General features: G+C 37.3%; 1 protein-coding gene across 1 annotated transcript; it reads right to left on the bottom strand.

Moving 5' to 3' along the window:
• Nucleotides 1-22: 22 nt before the first annotated feature.
• Nucleotides 23-14,021, bottom strand: LOC149947514 (uncharacterized). Its single transcript, XM_090172708.1, has 8 exons — nt 13,713-14,021; nt 12,905-13,106; nt 6,200-6,323; nt 5,796-5,988; nt 5,483-5,725; nt 5,138-5,409; nt 3,826-3,889; nt 23-3,752 (listed from the first exon to the last, which is right to left on the bottom strand). The coding sequence occupies exons 1-8, from the start codon at nt 14,012-14,014 to the stop codon at nt 3,629-3,631; spliced, it is 1,524 nt and encodes a 507-aa protein (XP_090028834.1). The 5' UTR covers nt 14,015-14,021; the 3' UTR covers nt 23-3,628.
• Between the last annotated feature and the right edge of the window lie 1,552 nt (nt 14,022-15,573).

Raw genomic sequence — 15,573 nt, 5'->3', positions numbered from 1 at the left:
TAAATTAATAATTCTATACAACCCTGTTTTGAAAAATTTATTACAAATAGGAAGAATTCCATATAAATTTACAACTGTAAAATCGGTGCTTTACAAAAAAATATACCATTATTACCTGGTAATTTCAACAAAGGCATTTTTAATTTCCGACCTATATTTTCTTCTTTCACTTATTCTGCAAAATAATGAAAATGACCCTAACAACGAATGAGACGTGTGGACGCCCTCCAAGTGAGTACAAAAGCTTAAAACCTCATTACTTGAATTTGTCAATGGAAGGGAAAATGTGACTCGTTATTTATTTTGTAAACATTGATGAAAAACAATTATTCGTAACAAAATAAGACATAGGTTTAATTACTTCCGCTTATAACTTAAATTCGTTAATTTTTAAACATTTCATTATAATGTAGTTTTTTACGGGTATCAAAAATATTTTCGTAAATAACCACTACACGGTGATATTACTCCGTAACCTCGTCCACGAAGAAGTGAGGTGTGGTTCGAATTGATAAATTTTGAAAGTAATTACAGCCAATAATGATTGACTGTTAGTTCTGAAAATTTTTAATTAATGTGGCAAGGCAAAAGCGGATGCGTTTAGAATTTATTTCATAAAGCGTTAGATTCAAACATTTCATTCGCTTGTATATTAGGATAGGAAAAGATGATAAGGGCCTATTATGGAAAATTTGCAAGCATGATATTTCATTCAATTCTATAAAAAAAGTTATTTTAGTGTATTTGCTGTTAAAGTGGAACTAGTGTAGGTGAAGGCAAACAGAAATTATTAAGAGAAATGTTAATGTTCATTCGCTTGTTCATCTATTAATATATAGGATTAAGTCTACGCCCATAACGTATATGTTTTAATTATAATTAGTTATCAAGGCCTACAAGTTACCAGAGCTTAATTCTTAATTTTCAAGACCAACGGGTTACTCGATTTAATGTAAGGAATGTCGTGCGTTGTTATTTACATACTTTATAGGTTTAAATTAATTATTTACAATGTAATGATTTGGTCCCAGTTAAGGTCTCTTATCTCCTAATGTACCAGCGCGGGAATTTCCCCAGGACAGCATGATGAGGGGTTTCAAGGTGTATGGATAGGACACCCCTGGAGAGAGAGTAATATCAAAGTTACGTTAATCAACGTCACCCGTGCTTTTTCCCGTAGATTTAAATACGCGCCTTAAATGACAGCCTTGGTCAAGTCTACGGCGTAATTGCCATCGCGATGCTGTGATTGGTTGTTTAAATATGGAATGTTTACCAACACTAACAATTTGTGCGGAATCAGTGAGTCTCTAATTAGATTCTTGGTCCATGACTGCTTAAAGGTCCACAGAATCTTTTGAAGATTTTCGGGACGAATTTCAGGTAGATCCTCCCTTTCCGTCACGTGACTCGGGTATATCTTTCCGCTTTCCAAAAACCGTGATTCTGTAGCCCGACTCTCAAAATTCAAATGTTTTTGTGGCCCTTAAAAGCTACTTGAATTAGTTTGCAATATTATTGAAATATTGAAATTTAAAACATATTTAAAAAAATACCGTTAGATAGAGTAAACGTTTTACTAATTTCTGGATTTTTCATAATAATTTTAAAAATTATAAAGATTATATGTAAAATTTTAAGCTAGAGGTCTCTCTTGAGTTTAGAAACGTCAATAACTAGTCTATAGTAGCGGCTAAACCGAGTGTTAAACGTAACTTTAACGAAACGGAAATTTTCCCCGAAATGGAAACGCGAGGGATATACTTGGGAGAGTAGATATTTTTTGGTCGACTTCGCGAAATGAAAATTTCAACGACCTCGAGTTTGCATAGGTAATCCGACCCGGGGTCAGGGGGTAAATATTGAACCGGGTGCCAAGCTGGCGTTCATGTAGGGGGCGCCAAAACCACTCCTATCTTTAAAATATCAAAGCTAATTATGATTATTTTGGTATATATAGGGGGGGTGGCACCATTTCGTAAATTTTGAACGGGGTGCCTTATACCCTCAGTACGCCTCTGCTCCGAGTTTGGAGCTTCGAAAAGCTGCAACTGGCCTCCCCATGAGGTTCTGAACTCCGGAAACTTCTCTTTCAACACAAAAAGCTTCCACAAACGCCCCTTTGACCCCCAAATAAAACAGTCTTCGTTACACCCCTGGTGATTTAACTATCAATGGCCGGCCCACAAATAATGACCAACGAATTATTAATGGCAGAAATTGCATCATCCGAGGATAGCTTTGTTTTTAATATGACCAAGAACGTATTTAGTTTACTTAGAATGTACGTGTAGAGCCTAGCGCCGCCGATCAATTGCCGCCGTCGCCGATATTATCTCGGGAGCCGAACCTCCGCCGCCGAGTCATATACTTTTCGGCACGCCGCCGACGCCGATAAATTTTTATCCCGCTCTGAATGTTTTTTTTTAATTTTCTAATACATTTTGGAATTTTCTTTTCTCCAAATTTTCAATAGGGGGGAGAAATCGGCGCGCCGCCGCCGGGTGATTTTCGCGAAACGCCGCCACCGTCCCAAATCAAATCGCCGTTATGCTCTATGTACGAGTTTACCCCTTTACGGATTCAAGGTGTACTACCTACAGAAGACTGAAAATCGCAAATGAAATTGAAACAGTAACTCCATTTGACTTGTCTACCAACTATTTTAGTTCGAACCGATACGAGATACGGTTTTACAATTTTGAAAATGGACGGTTCCCGTTTGAGACCAAAACAGGGTTGTACAAAGATTAGGTAGTACATCGTGCTACCCGGCCTAGATGGTAGACTCTTACGCTCTTCGTTAACTAATTACGTTCTTGCTTCGGATAATAATTCCTAATGTATTCCTGGTAATATGAATTTTGAATCTCTAAGATTCGGAGATATATGACGGAAAGAACTTGTTAAGTGTCAAAAAAATGACAAATGTTTCTTTACTATTACCTTAACTAGTTCTATTAAATTAGTGGCATAAGTGTTTCTTTAAGCTCCCCTCCCTGTTGTTAGTGATGTTCCGTGTTAAGTCCGAGTTATTAAATCATAACGCGCAAAAATCAACTACGTTAAAAATAAGGCAAAAACGTCAATCACAAACTTAGAAATAGTGCGTGTTAGTCAGGGTAGTTGGGAATATTTCCAAAACGAACAGCAGAATTTAGAATTTGAGTTGGTTCGATTGGGTGAAAAATGTAATTTGGAAGCCTCACTTTTTCGTTTCAAAGTTCATCTTTATGAACACCCCATAATGGCTACATACGATGCAATTTTTGTACCCGATCTAATTTTAATAAATTATTTATATCGCCTTAAATCGGTTATTCTACAAATCAATGTTACCCGTTACTAATAACCTTTGGTATTAGTAGCAGGGTAAGGTTGATTTCGAGAATAATATTGAATGCTAAAATTAATTTTCTAAATAAATTAAAAGTTTGACATCCTAAAAATTTTGCTCTTGTTTTAAAAAATAAATAGAATTAAATGAAATCAAAATTGTGTTTCGTTATAAAGGCCACAGTCAAAGACCCAAACGAAAACCCAAAGGTGATATTTACGTTATTTCTATTTAATTTGTTTAAAAAAATGCCTTTGTCGAAATGGGGTATCAAAATTATACGCTATAAAATTACTGGAGAGGCGGGTGATTACTAAAACTAATTTTATGAGAAAACATATTTGAGCTTCGCGATAGGTTTGTTAAAACTTCAGCCGCTTCGAGTTCCGAATATTCTCTGTCATTAGTTGAGCATCTGTAATAACATTACCGTTTAGAAGTAATCGCGACTGTATTGCCCGATATAATGCAAACAATAGAGCGCTTACCTATCACAATTACGCTTTGTTTCAGTCGCTTCTTCGTCTTCGGAGTGGAACTTTTTTCTTTTAGCTATTGAGCAAAAGATATAGTTACGATTAAAGATACATCGTCAACAGTTTTTGGAGCTATCCAAGTACGTATTACACTCTACTTTGTAATACCAAATAATATCAAATTTATTTAGTGTAATATCATGTTTCATGGTGTAATATAGAGTATTACTAAGTATTGGCGTGTATTACCACATATTGTTCAGTATTATGAAATATCATTATGTTACGTATTACCGAATTTCCTTGTGCATTATGCAAATATTATCGTTTATTCCGATGTACTATGGAATATAAAACAGCCTTAAAGTGTTGATGACAATTACCACGTTTTGTAGTGCAATACCAAGTATGTTAGTGTCTTTATTACCAAGCATTCTGCTAAATTACTCATCATGTATTACTAAGCATTTTCGTGTATTACCAATATTTTAGTGTATTTTTCCTGTATTACCAAATATTTTCCTGTATTTCCAAAGATTATCGTGTATTGTCCAGCATTGTCCCGTATTACCATGTACTGTCAAGTATTATCGCGTATTGCCGAAAGATTATTATGTTTTGTCAAGTATTATCGCGTATTACCAAAAGATTATTATGTTTTATCAATTATTATCGCGTATTACCAAAGTATAATAATTTTTTGTCAAGAATTATCGCGTATTACCAAAAGATTATCATGTATTGCCAAGTATTCCCGGGTATTATCAAAGGATTTTCATGTATTGTCAAGTTTATCGCGCGTTACCAATTGATTATCATGTATTGTCAAGTATTATCGCGCGTTACCAATTGATTATCATGTATTGTCAAGTCGCAAGCTGACTTAGCCCTCTAATCTCTGTAAAACATTTTTTTAATAGAAAAATAAAAATTCAATTCAATTCAATATTATCGCGTGTTACCAATTGATTATAATGTATTGTCAAGTATTCTGGCGTGTTAAGTATTTTCGTGTGTTACCAAAGCATTATCATGTAGTGTCAAGTATTTTAGTGTGTTACCAAAGAATTATCATGTATTTTCAAGCATTATCGCCAAAATGTTGTCAAGAATTTCCGAATTTTCTTGTTTATAATATCTTTGGGTTATCACGTGCAACATGCGTAATATCTTTCAAAAATGTGTCATTTCAAAAATAATATACGCAATATTACAGTAGTAACACGCAAAATCTACGAATCTCGAAATAATATTACCGCGGGGGAAAAAATTGATTCCGGTGTAGCCGTCGATTTTAGCCCCTCTGTGTTTAATGAAAACTTACACGAACTATTTATTTCTTCTGGTTTTTCCAACTTGAAGGTGTCTCTTGGAGGATGCGTTGCGCCTCGGTGAGAACGTTTTCTCGGATTCGAAGATCCGTCCGATGAGTCTCGAAGATAGCGGTGCAAAATGGCCGATTTGTACTTTGCCGGAGTGTCCTTCAATCTTTCCTCGGCTTCACTTAATATCGCCGTTTCGTCCTTTGAGAAGTCCAGACAAGCCAGATATTTTTCTCGACCATCGTCCTTTGTTTTGAACATTTGACAATAATCACTGCAAAATTGAAAGAAAATTATTATTTTCCTTAACGCGTTAAACTGGCTGGAAATGGTCTCGTTTTCTTTACTAATTTTCCACGCTGTCGCGTTTGTCATCTTCAAACTCGTCCGACGACACGGCGCTGCTGCTGCTATCAGCCGCGGACCTCGAGTTGTCGTCGTCGGATTTTTGCCACGGTGATACTTTCACTCCTTCATTAGCCGAGGAACCATTTTGGAAAACCGGGTTGCCAGGGTACACGTGGTGGATACAGCGGGCGAAGCGATCCGAACCCCTGCTGCATCGCAATTTTTGCCTTTTAGCGGGAGAACTGGAAAATCACAAAGGACGCGATTATACCCTAAATCCGCACGACTACTCGGCCTTACGCTCGCTCTTACTGATCAGTCAGGCCTTCCTCGGGAGTAGTATTTCCACTCAAATGACCAATGGATCTTTTCCGACATTTGTTTGATTCGTGGCTTTTATCGGACAATGGCGCGCTGGAAAAGTAGCTGTGTTCTTCGTGTTCTTTGTAGGATCTTTGCAGCCCTTGCACTTGGATGACTTCTTGGCCCCCTGGCAGCCCCTTTTCTGTACGATACGTCACATCAGCGTGATTCGCTTTAATTTCTTAAAATACGTGATCCCACCTACTATCATCGAGAACGCTAATTGCGGGCCAATTTCAAGATTTTTAAAATGATTATCGCAGCGGCATCTGCCGAAATGAAGCCGAACTAATAGAAAGAAACGTGGCAATGACACTAAGTGGGATCGACGTATTGATATACCGTAACCTTACCTTCTTCAGAATCGCTGTCCCATATAGTGTCATCCGAGTCTATACTCAATGTTTCCGCATTTCCCGAAACGTAGCTGTTGTACATTCGAACTCTTTGACTCCACGTTAATCCTTGGCCCCGAACCTGAAAAATGGAAGGTTACGGCTCAAATTTATTTATGACGCTGTACCGTACCTAAAATGCTATTCCAATAGAATGGAAATTCACGTATGGATAAATCCGTAGTTTAATTATGTGTACTTTTTATACCAAATGCGGAAATAAAACTTCGTGGTTTCTAGTATGAACGTAAGTCTAAGCAGTTGGCGGAGTATGTTAATTTGGCTCTATTCGCAATTTTTTAAACCACCGTGATAATAATATATTCTTCCCAAATGTATTTTCTTGCGCTGCTAAGCAATAACCACCAATGGGGTAATTCATATTACTATTAATGCTAAGGTTAATATTAATTAAAAAGTTAATATTGCTAAACAAGGTAAAATTTACTTTTAAGTTCGTAGTTAACGAATAATTTATGTTAAGAATATTAAAATAAAGCTGGGGTCCTTAGGGGACGGGACAAGATTGTTTCAAATATGGGCAAGAAAATAAAAAAGTGCTACAAAGTTATACTAATAAAGGCTAAAATGTTTTGCTACTGCCCGGATTTGTTTTTGGTAAAATCTACCGGAAATATTTCCTTTTTGAAAAATTCCAAATGAGCCTTTAGCGACTAATAATTTTATATGTCGCAATATAATTTGCCAACGCCTTTTAAGTCCTTGTCCGACTGTCAGCCGCTATTTTTAACCTCAATCGAGAACGCGGGATCGCCGCCCAAAAATAACACGTACTCCGTTCCCTCCGGTTTGCGACAATTCGCTGTTTAATTTCTCGCTCTCTCTATCTCGCTCGCTCGCCCTGAAACCGTTCCGATATCAACGCTTACGAAATTCTCTACGAGTCATTATTAGCTATTTATTTTTCTGTTGTGATTTTGTTAAAATTACCAAATTGAGTCCAACAGGAGTTGGTTCCCATTGTGAAGTTTTAACCCCCGTTTTAAAATATTTGTCGCGCTCTTTCGGGGTGTCGAGCGAAAGCGAAACGCGAACTTTTCGGACGACGCGTTTCGGGCTTTTTTTTCCGAGACTATACCGCTCAAATCCGAAAGCGGAAAGGGCTCTTTTCCAAAGGGGTTCTTAGCTTTAAGTCATCGGAGACAGTGTCCCGGATGTTACGAGACGTTTCCGAATGAGAGCCGAGTTTCTCCGGCCGCTTCTCGATGAATGAACGGAAAACTTTCGTTCCCATTTCCCGCTTTGGCAACTAGGTCTCTCGCTCAATGCCAACAACCAGAGCGTTTGTCGACTCTGGCTGCTTCTTTCCGTAGCATCTTGGAACTCCACGCTCGCGGCAACTCGATATCGTACTAAACTTAATTCTCCCGAGTAAAACCTCACATTAGAATATTATAGCGAGGTTAAGCGATAGAAAATGCGTGAGGAGAACGGTTGTTTCAACACTCTCCCAATCTCATTTATTTGAAACAAACGTCGCGTTAATTCGAGGCATCATTTACGCGATCACTTTACCCGTTTCATTGTTGAGCTTAATCTCTTTGTTGAGTAATGGAAATATATAGAAAATCGCAATTTTTAGAAGGATCGTATTTCTAAAGGCAGATGGTGGTATCAAAGAGTTTTCAATGACTAGTTTAACTGTCAACCCAAAATGCTAGTGGCCGCGAAAATACTATATTTCAAATTCTAGGGTCACTCTGAGTACTCACCAAGTATACTTTTATACTAAGGTCAAATTATGTACCGCACTCATAGGGCTTTATTTACGTGTTACTACGGTACTGTTACTAGGGGGATAAAGTGTTAGGACAATTTTACGTAAGAAGTCATATTTTTCGAGGGGCTAACCAGTAAGAATTTCCCTGTACATCGATTACGTAATCATTAATGAGTACATATGAGTACACATGATAACGCAATGATTACAGATGATTACTATGAGTATACATGATTACGATGAGTACAGAATGATTACGATGAATAAAGAATAATTACGATGAGTACAGAATGATTACGATGAGTACACAGGCAACCCAAAACTTTAAAATTGTTACAGATGAGTAATTGAGTACGGGAGAATTCCAATGAATACGCGTGATTACAGATGATTACGCGCTATTACAAATGATTACACGTGATTACAGATGAGTACGCGTGATTTCATAATGATTACGGGATTACGAATGAGTACAAAAGATTACAGAAGATTACGTAATCATCGCAGTTAGGGTTAGCCCCTCGATATTTTTATACTGGAACCTGAATTTTCATTTTTAAAGAAGCAGTATTTTTCTCATCTAGAAAATGATTAGTTTTCTTAAAGACAAATCATAATGAAAAAGGCTTAAAGTTAAAGAAAAATAATTATATTGTTATTATAATTGAAGGGGTAGAAAGCGTCTATTAAGAGGGTGGGGATTCTTGCAAATTGTTAATCTTTGGAGGATGAACTCGGAAAAGGTCGTTTCTTTCCCTCGCGTAATTTCGGAATGGTCCCTGGCTTAAGATGCTATCCCATGCTAACTTTCTGCTTTTAGTCTTCTTATAAAACTTTAAAAAGTACTTTTGAGCATTTGACCTATCAGTTCCAGTCATTTTGCGTCGTTTCGACACGCAATCGCAATTGGGTATTTGTGTGATTTAGAACAGAGAAACTATTTGACGCGAATCTAGATAGCGCGCTCGGTTCTTAGAGTAGCGCCACTGTATCCGATACACGCACAATATCACAAGCAAACGACGGTAGGTCTAATATCTTTCGCTCGATTTCTTTGTATTTGGGTGGAAACATTTCGCAATTCTCTCGGTAGGAGAGCTGAATGGCGATGCAATTTGAAGAATACTTATGATACGAACTCAATAGTTCATTAGTCCAAGGTTTCACGTACCGGCGCTGTACTGCCGTATTGTACAAAACTCTTCAACCGTAATGCTCGGTTTCCACTTGCTCGCGTAACGGCACGTTTTTCTACTTTGTCAGGTAAAAATTTGTTTACGCGCTTAATAAAAATAACATTATGACGCGCGGTTGTGGAAACTAATCTTAAAGGCTAAAATAGTAAATGACGCATCTATGGAATCGATATCCTAATATTATTTTCGGCGATCGGTATTCGGGTCCACGGACGTTTGTCATTTGTCAATTTTTGAAATTTTGCATTGTATAGGATTAGAAGGTTAAATGATACATCAGCCGATTGGTAAAGTCAACCATCGTTGCTATCATATGTCCCCAAATGGCGCTTTGAAATCGTGGGTTTCCTCATTTCTGTGATTTATGGATTTTCGGTTAAATTTTTGCATGCATTAATCTTAATTTTCAATACAGTTTTTAGTGCACTAATTCTACCCTGCATCTCAAAACACTTAGACATTCTTTTCCCGAGCTTTTGGCTCAGCGATTAGTACAAATATGACGGAAATAATGGTTTTATCTCTGGCGCCATTTCACAACTGTTGGCGTTTTCCGCGTATATTTAGGAACTACGGTTATCCGCAATTATTTTTTTTTCACCGACGGTCGATAGTTGAAACCGGATAGCATAATAAAAGATTTTACTTTATCAGAATATGGGTTTATTAATGCACAGGGTGATTAATAAATCGTGCGATTACGAATTAACAGTGTGATTGATGAAGTTTTTTATAGGGCGCTTATTACGTTAATATAAAGGATGATTTATAATAATAAAAATTTAACTTGAATATGCGAGATATAATGTGCCATTCGGTTGTTGCCATGGTCATAATACGCAACCTCTTCCGCGAAATTTCCCTAAGAATGGTTTTTGTGTTGCGGTTTCGAGCCAATTACTTAAGTTACCATTATGCCATTCTACAACTTTTTTTAAGTATTTTAATCAGCGAATTCTATTACCTCGTAGACCACACCACCATTCTGAATAAGTTTCTCCGATATTACCTGGTTTTATAAAAGTTACCCCTTTTATAGAAATGCTTTACCACTTGTAGTTCAGGGCAAAGCGTATTTGGGGCCCGCTCTATAGGCTAGTTCCCACTTGGCGAATTTTCGAGACGAATAAAATTTTCGCGCAACGAAAAAAGACGCGTTTTTTCGGTCGCTGGGGAAGCGGTTCTCACTTGAGCGCGAAAATTTAAAAACGCTGAAAACAACTAGTAATGTTTTAGGCCTAACATAAAACATCAGTTCAAAATGAACCAAATGGATGTTCCTGTTGATAATTTCAATAAATAAACGATTCTATTCGTGAGATAATTACCTTTACTTCAGTATCTTGGTCAAGTTGGCTGAGCCGCTTTTCTAAAGACCTAGGCTTAATAAGTGACGGACGGGAGCGGAATAGATCGAGGGAACGCGTTTTCTGATTGGCTGAAGCTTTTTATCGCCAAGGTGTGGACGTCAAAAAATAGAACATTCGCTAGATACCGCGGAGACACGACTTTAGCGGCGAATTTAAAAAAAATCGCAAACTTTATTCGCGAGCGTCAATTTTCAGCGCGAAAATTGTTTTTTTCGCTAAGTGGGAACTAGGCTTAAGAGGTATTACTAACAAGGAGACTACCCGAGGTGTTACACACCGATTTTGTTCAAACTCGGGGGATTGGATGTAACTTGAAAAATCCTAAAGGGATTTTACTCAATGGGCAACGATTTTGCCATGGCAACGAAAAATGTTTTTGACAACATAAAATAACATGGGATTTTGACCGATTTTCCTGTGAAATTTTTTTTTAAAAATTGATAAAAATGTGACCAATTTTTTTATAATTTTGGTATTTTAATTTTTTTTTAATTTTGTAAAATGTTTCACAGGGGGGACCCTTGGAATCGGTCAAAATCCCATGTTATTTTCAATGAGAAAATTTCCATTTTAAGTTGTCAAAAACATTTTTCGTTGCCATGGCAAAATCGTTGCCCATTGAATAAAATCCCTTAAGGATTTTTCAAGTTACATGAAGGTCTACCAATCCCCCGATTTTGAACAAAATCGGTGTGTAACACCTCGGGTAGTCTCCTTGTAAGCTATAGGGCTGTGCGAGTAGTGGTTTTATGCAATCGAGTCGGGTATCGAGTACGATTTTTTTTTCATTGAGTATTCGAGTCAAGTAATATTGAAGTCGAGTCGAGTAATCGCGTACTTGCTAAGGGGAAATTTTCTCTTATTCGAGTCAAGTAACTCAGAAAATACCTCGAGTAATATTTTAAACGAGTCGGGTTATCGGGTATACTTGATTAGGAGCTGGTTTTATTCGAGTAATTAGGAAATTAAATTTAAAATGAGTATAAACTAACTTTCAATGCTGAAAAATATTCCTTTAATTTAAATGAACCACAGTTTCCACAACTTTAGTAACATTATAGTGACTAGTGGTATATATATTAGCGTACTAGCCCAATTATACGCTATCAATTAATAGTAAAATAACAATACAATATGTTTTTTTTTAAATTATTAATGTACCGTCTTTTCGTATATTGCTTAGGAAGTTAAGACTCCTGAGTTTTAACGCCGGCCGACATCCGAACTCGTGAAGTGACACTCCAAACCAAAACCAAAACTTAATAATATTGTTTGGAGAAAAACCGCGCAGACGCACTACGTATTAAAAACCGTGATCCATCCCTCAGGTCATTCAAAGCATTTATTGTAGGTACGTCTTGTAGGTACCGTTTATTATTTCCACCCCAAAAAGTAGCAAAAACCCATCTTTTAACTTAAAGCAGCTTATTCGAGTAATCGGGTACCCGACTATGCAATTTTTTGTTACTCGATAGTCGACGAGTATTTTCCAATTACTTATTCGACGTCGAGTTTGAGTACTCGACCTAAAAAAATACTGAGTAATCGATGATGTTCGAGTACTCGCACAGCCCTACTAATTTATCATCTCATCTGCTTTGTTATTCGCTCGTGCTGCCAGGCTTTTAAACATTGTTCTATAGGTCACCTAGGAGCAACAAATACAGCACTCCGCACTAGGAGAACGCCACCGGTCAAAAGCGTCTATTTTCTCGTGTACAATTTTCATTGGCTAGAAGCTTTAGCGCCTACTGCCGTCGGAAGGGAAAAATAGTCTTCCCCTTTCCGTAAAACTTACAGCGTAAAGGGGTAAACGCTCGCCCAATGAAATTTGTACACAACACGGCATTAGGGTGTTTAAAGGCTAGCTGCGCTCTCCTTGAGTGGGGTACTGTTTTTGTTGCTCCTAGTAGGTCACTTACCACCATGTAGTTCAAAACAGTAGCGATACATAAATTACCGCTCCGGTTTTTTCATTGTATCTATTTTTCCTTCACATTTCGTTGGTAACATTATTTGCTATGGTGTAATGGTTGTAATGTACTGAGCTCTTTTCATATTTCTTAATCATCTGAAATATACCTCGCTCTTGTACATTGCGGGCCGGGTTATTAATTGGCCTCGAGGTCGTAATATCAATTTCGGAAATCGGGCCATTTGATATCTCTGAAACCGTTTGGGCGAGAGATCTATTGTTAATATCAAGCCTTCAAAAAGGGCAATATTCAATCGGCTTTTTCTTAATGACGAGCTTGGCCAAATAGTAAAACTTATAGTACGGCTGACCAGACTCGTTTCATATACAATACTTCTGTGCCCTCGCTACTGGTTAGCGATAAGCAAATAAAACACTTACCGTATTTTTAAGACGCCTTCTAGCATTTGCGAACCAATTTGACACTTGAACCAAGGTCATTTGGGAGCCGAGGGCTAAGGCGATTTTCTCCAGTTTACTGGGATACGGATGACCTCTGTGACGTATCAACCATTGTTTCAGAGGCCGGGCCATATCCTGCAAGACGTGCCTTTTCTGTCTTTCCTTCTCTTGCATATTGAACCTTTAGTGTATTCAAATTATTCTTGTTATTATTAGTTATTATTATGCCTGTTTTAGCATTTATGATATTTCACAAAGAGGAGTAGTACTTCCTAATTTCGTGTGAAAAATATGTTACCAATATAGAAGGTTCAAAAACCATAACCGATTAATTTTTAAATAATTAAAATAATAATAATAAGTATGACAATTAGGAAATATTATGATCGGACTGATTTTTAAAGTTATTGCGCAATCAAGGCTAGTTCAGCTTGTGTCTAAATATGTTCAACGTGAAATATACCACTAACAAGGACAAAAATATACTACTCAGTGCGTTTGCGGGTCCAAGTCAGATCATAGTAAGAAAACTAGTATTAAAACTACGGAAAGTGTCATACTCTTATTGTATTTACATTATTTATGTTTTTACAAATTGGAATTTCCCCTAAAACATTTGGGTCTAAAATTTTTCAAAAGGTCATATGTCGAGAGAGACATAGTATCCCATAACCAAACGCTACGTGCTTTGAATGCAAGTGTTGTTATATACTATTTAGGGGGCGGTCATTGGGATGTCGATATTGAACTATCGATATAAAAGGGTCGGTGGATTTCTGTTATTTACCTGCGTGACCTCGTGCGCAAGGTTCGTCCCCATCTCGTCCTGGATATTTGGTAGCTTTGGAAGGCTAGTAGGTTGTCGCTGTTCATGGAATGCCGGACGTTGGTCATCCTACGCTGTTCTGGGCGGTGTCTGTTCGGCCATTCGGTCAAAGGGCCTTCTCTGACCGGTGGGCCACTCAAATCGAGCCCCCTTTCCAGAGGTTCGTTTTGATGAGCCGCGCCGGGTTCGTTGGAAGAAATGACCAATTCCGAGCCTGACCATTCTTGGACATGCACGGCGTCACCCTCTTCGTGAGGTCCCATTCTTTTTCTTCGAATAACATATTGAGAAACGTTACAAAGTTTTGGTCGCCGTTATGGTCCGAAAATAGATTTGATAACAGTATTATTGTGGCGATGATACGCGGTGCCGGCCCGTTGGTCCCCTCCGCAGAGCCACGAGAAAAGTGTCTCGTCTATCTACGCGTGTGGTGCTGTAGCATCTACACCGTATATAGTCTCTCTATGTCGTCTTTCTTTTATATAAATTTCATCGAGGGATGTCTTAAGTCGAGTCATTTTTCTCAGAGTCTAATTAATTTCGCGCTTCTATAAATTTAATGTTGGCGTGATCGTATTAAATATTTTGGATATAATAATCATCTGGATACTTCTATAGAAAATCTAGGTAAGGATGATCATTAAGTTTTATATTTGAATTCATCAATTATCAAAAATACTATTTAAATTAATGAATAAAATTAACGTGGAAATCAAAAAGTTAAAATTTTCCAAGATCAGAATTCCACGTGTTTACTTCGCAGACGGCGAAATGGTTTTCTATCAATAGTTACTTAAGTTTAAGTTGAATACAATTGGATAGATTAGCATTCAGCAGAATCCCATTGGGTCGAATAATCTCTATCGGAAAACTGTCCAATTGACACGAATGTAAAAATACTTAAATTTATATTTTTTAATTAAAATTTATAATATCAAAATCGATAAAAATATATAATTTTAAAATCAAACATAAATTAAAATAAGCAGTCAAATTTCCGTGTCGTTTACTGTCTGGGGTCTTATGGCATTGGCCGTAGTAGATCGGTCATATGTAATTCGGTGGATTGGAATTTAGTTAAATTTAAAGTTGCTCAGTATTGTGAATTCGATTTAATCTTAATCTACTTTCAGGCAATATAGAGCCCAGCCTTTGACTTTATGAAAAAAATAACTTATACTATACCTGCATTTCACCTTCTTCAGTTGTGATCAACTGAACGCTAAAAATCGAACTGGGGTGTTTGGCAAAAACGATATTCACATATGGCTTAAGATAAACACCGTTATACACTATCCTAAATTGTGATCATACTGATTGAATCAATTACAATTAACGTAAGCCATCTGATTTAGTAAATACTATAGTAAAAGATCGTTTCGCTAATTATTGGCATCGATTTCCCCTTCCTCCTCCGAAAACAGAGCTCTTTCGCGGATTCGCAACGTGACAAATTTCTTGAAATTTGATCAAAACTTACCACTATTTGTCAGTGAAAATTGGAAATATTCACTCGTACGTGAAAACTGATCCCGCGGCTAAATTTAAATAAATTGATTAAATTTTTAATTATGAATTTGAATGAAATGTCCCGGAATTCGTTCCGTGATCGGAAATTTCCAGTTGATTTTTTCAAAATGGTGGCGCTGCTATTTTCGTGTTCGAGGATGACTCGGGCAGATCGTGTTCTTGTTTTAGGCCCGGGCCCCGAACACGCTTATCCCAATTTTTGTATGTAACGTTCGCTTAATTTCAATCCCTCGAACATGAATTTTCCGCAAATTCCTGATTCCAGGGCCTAGAGGGGCGTGTCTTCGGTCTT

The sequence above is a fragment of the Leiobunum rupestre genome, chromosome 4 (genome assembly GCF_980474605.1).
Source record: "Leiobunum rupestre chromosome 4, qqLeiRupe1.1.hap1, whole genome shotgun sequence".
Classification (NCBI taxonomy): Eukaryota; Metazoa; Arthropoda; class Arachnida; order Opiliones; family Sclerosomatidae; genus Leiobunum; species Leiobunum rupestre.
The sequence above is the reverse complement of the archived record's forward strand: the minus strand, read 5'-3'. Positions and strand labels throughout refer to the sequence as shown.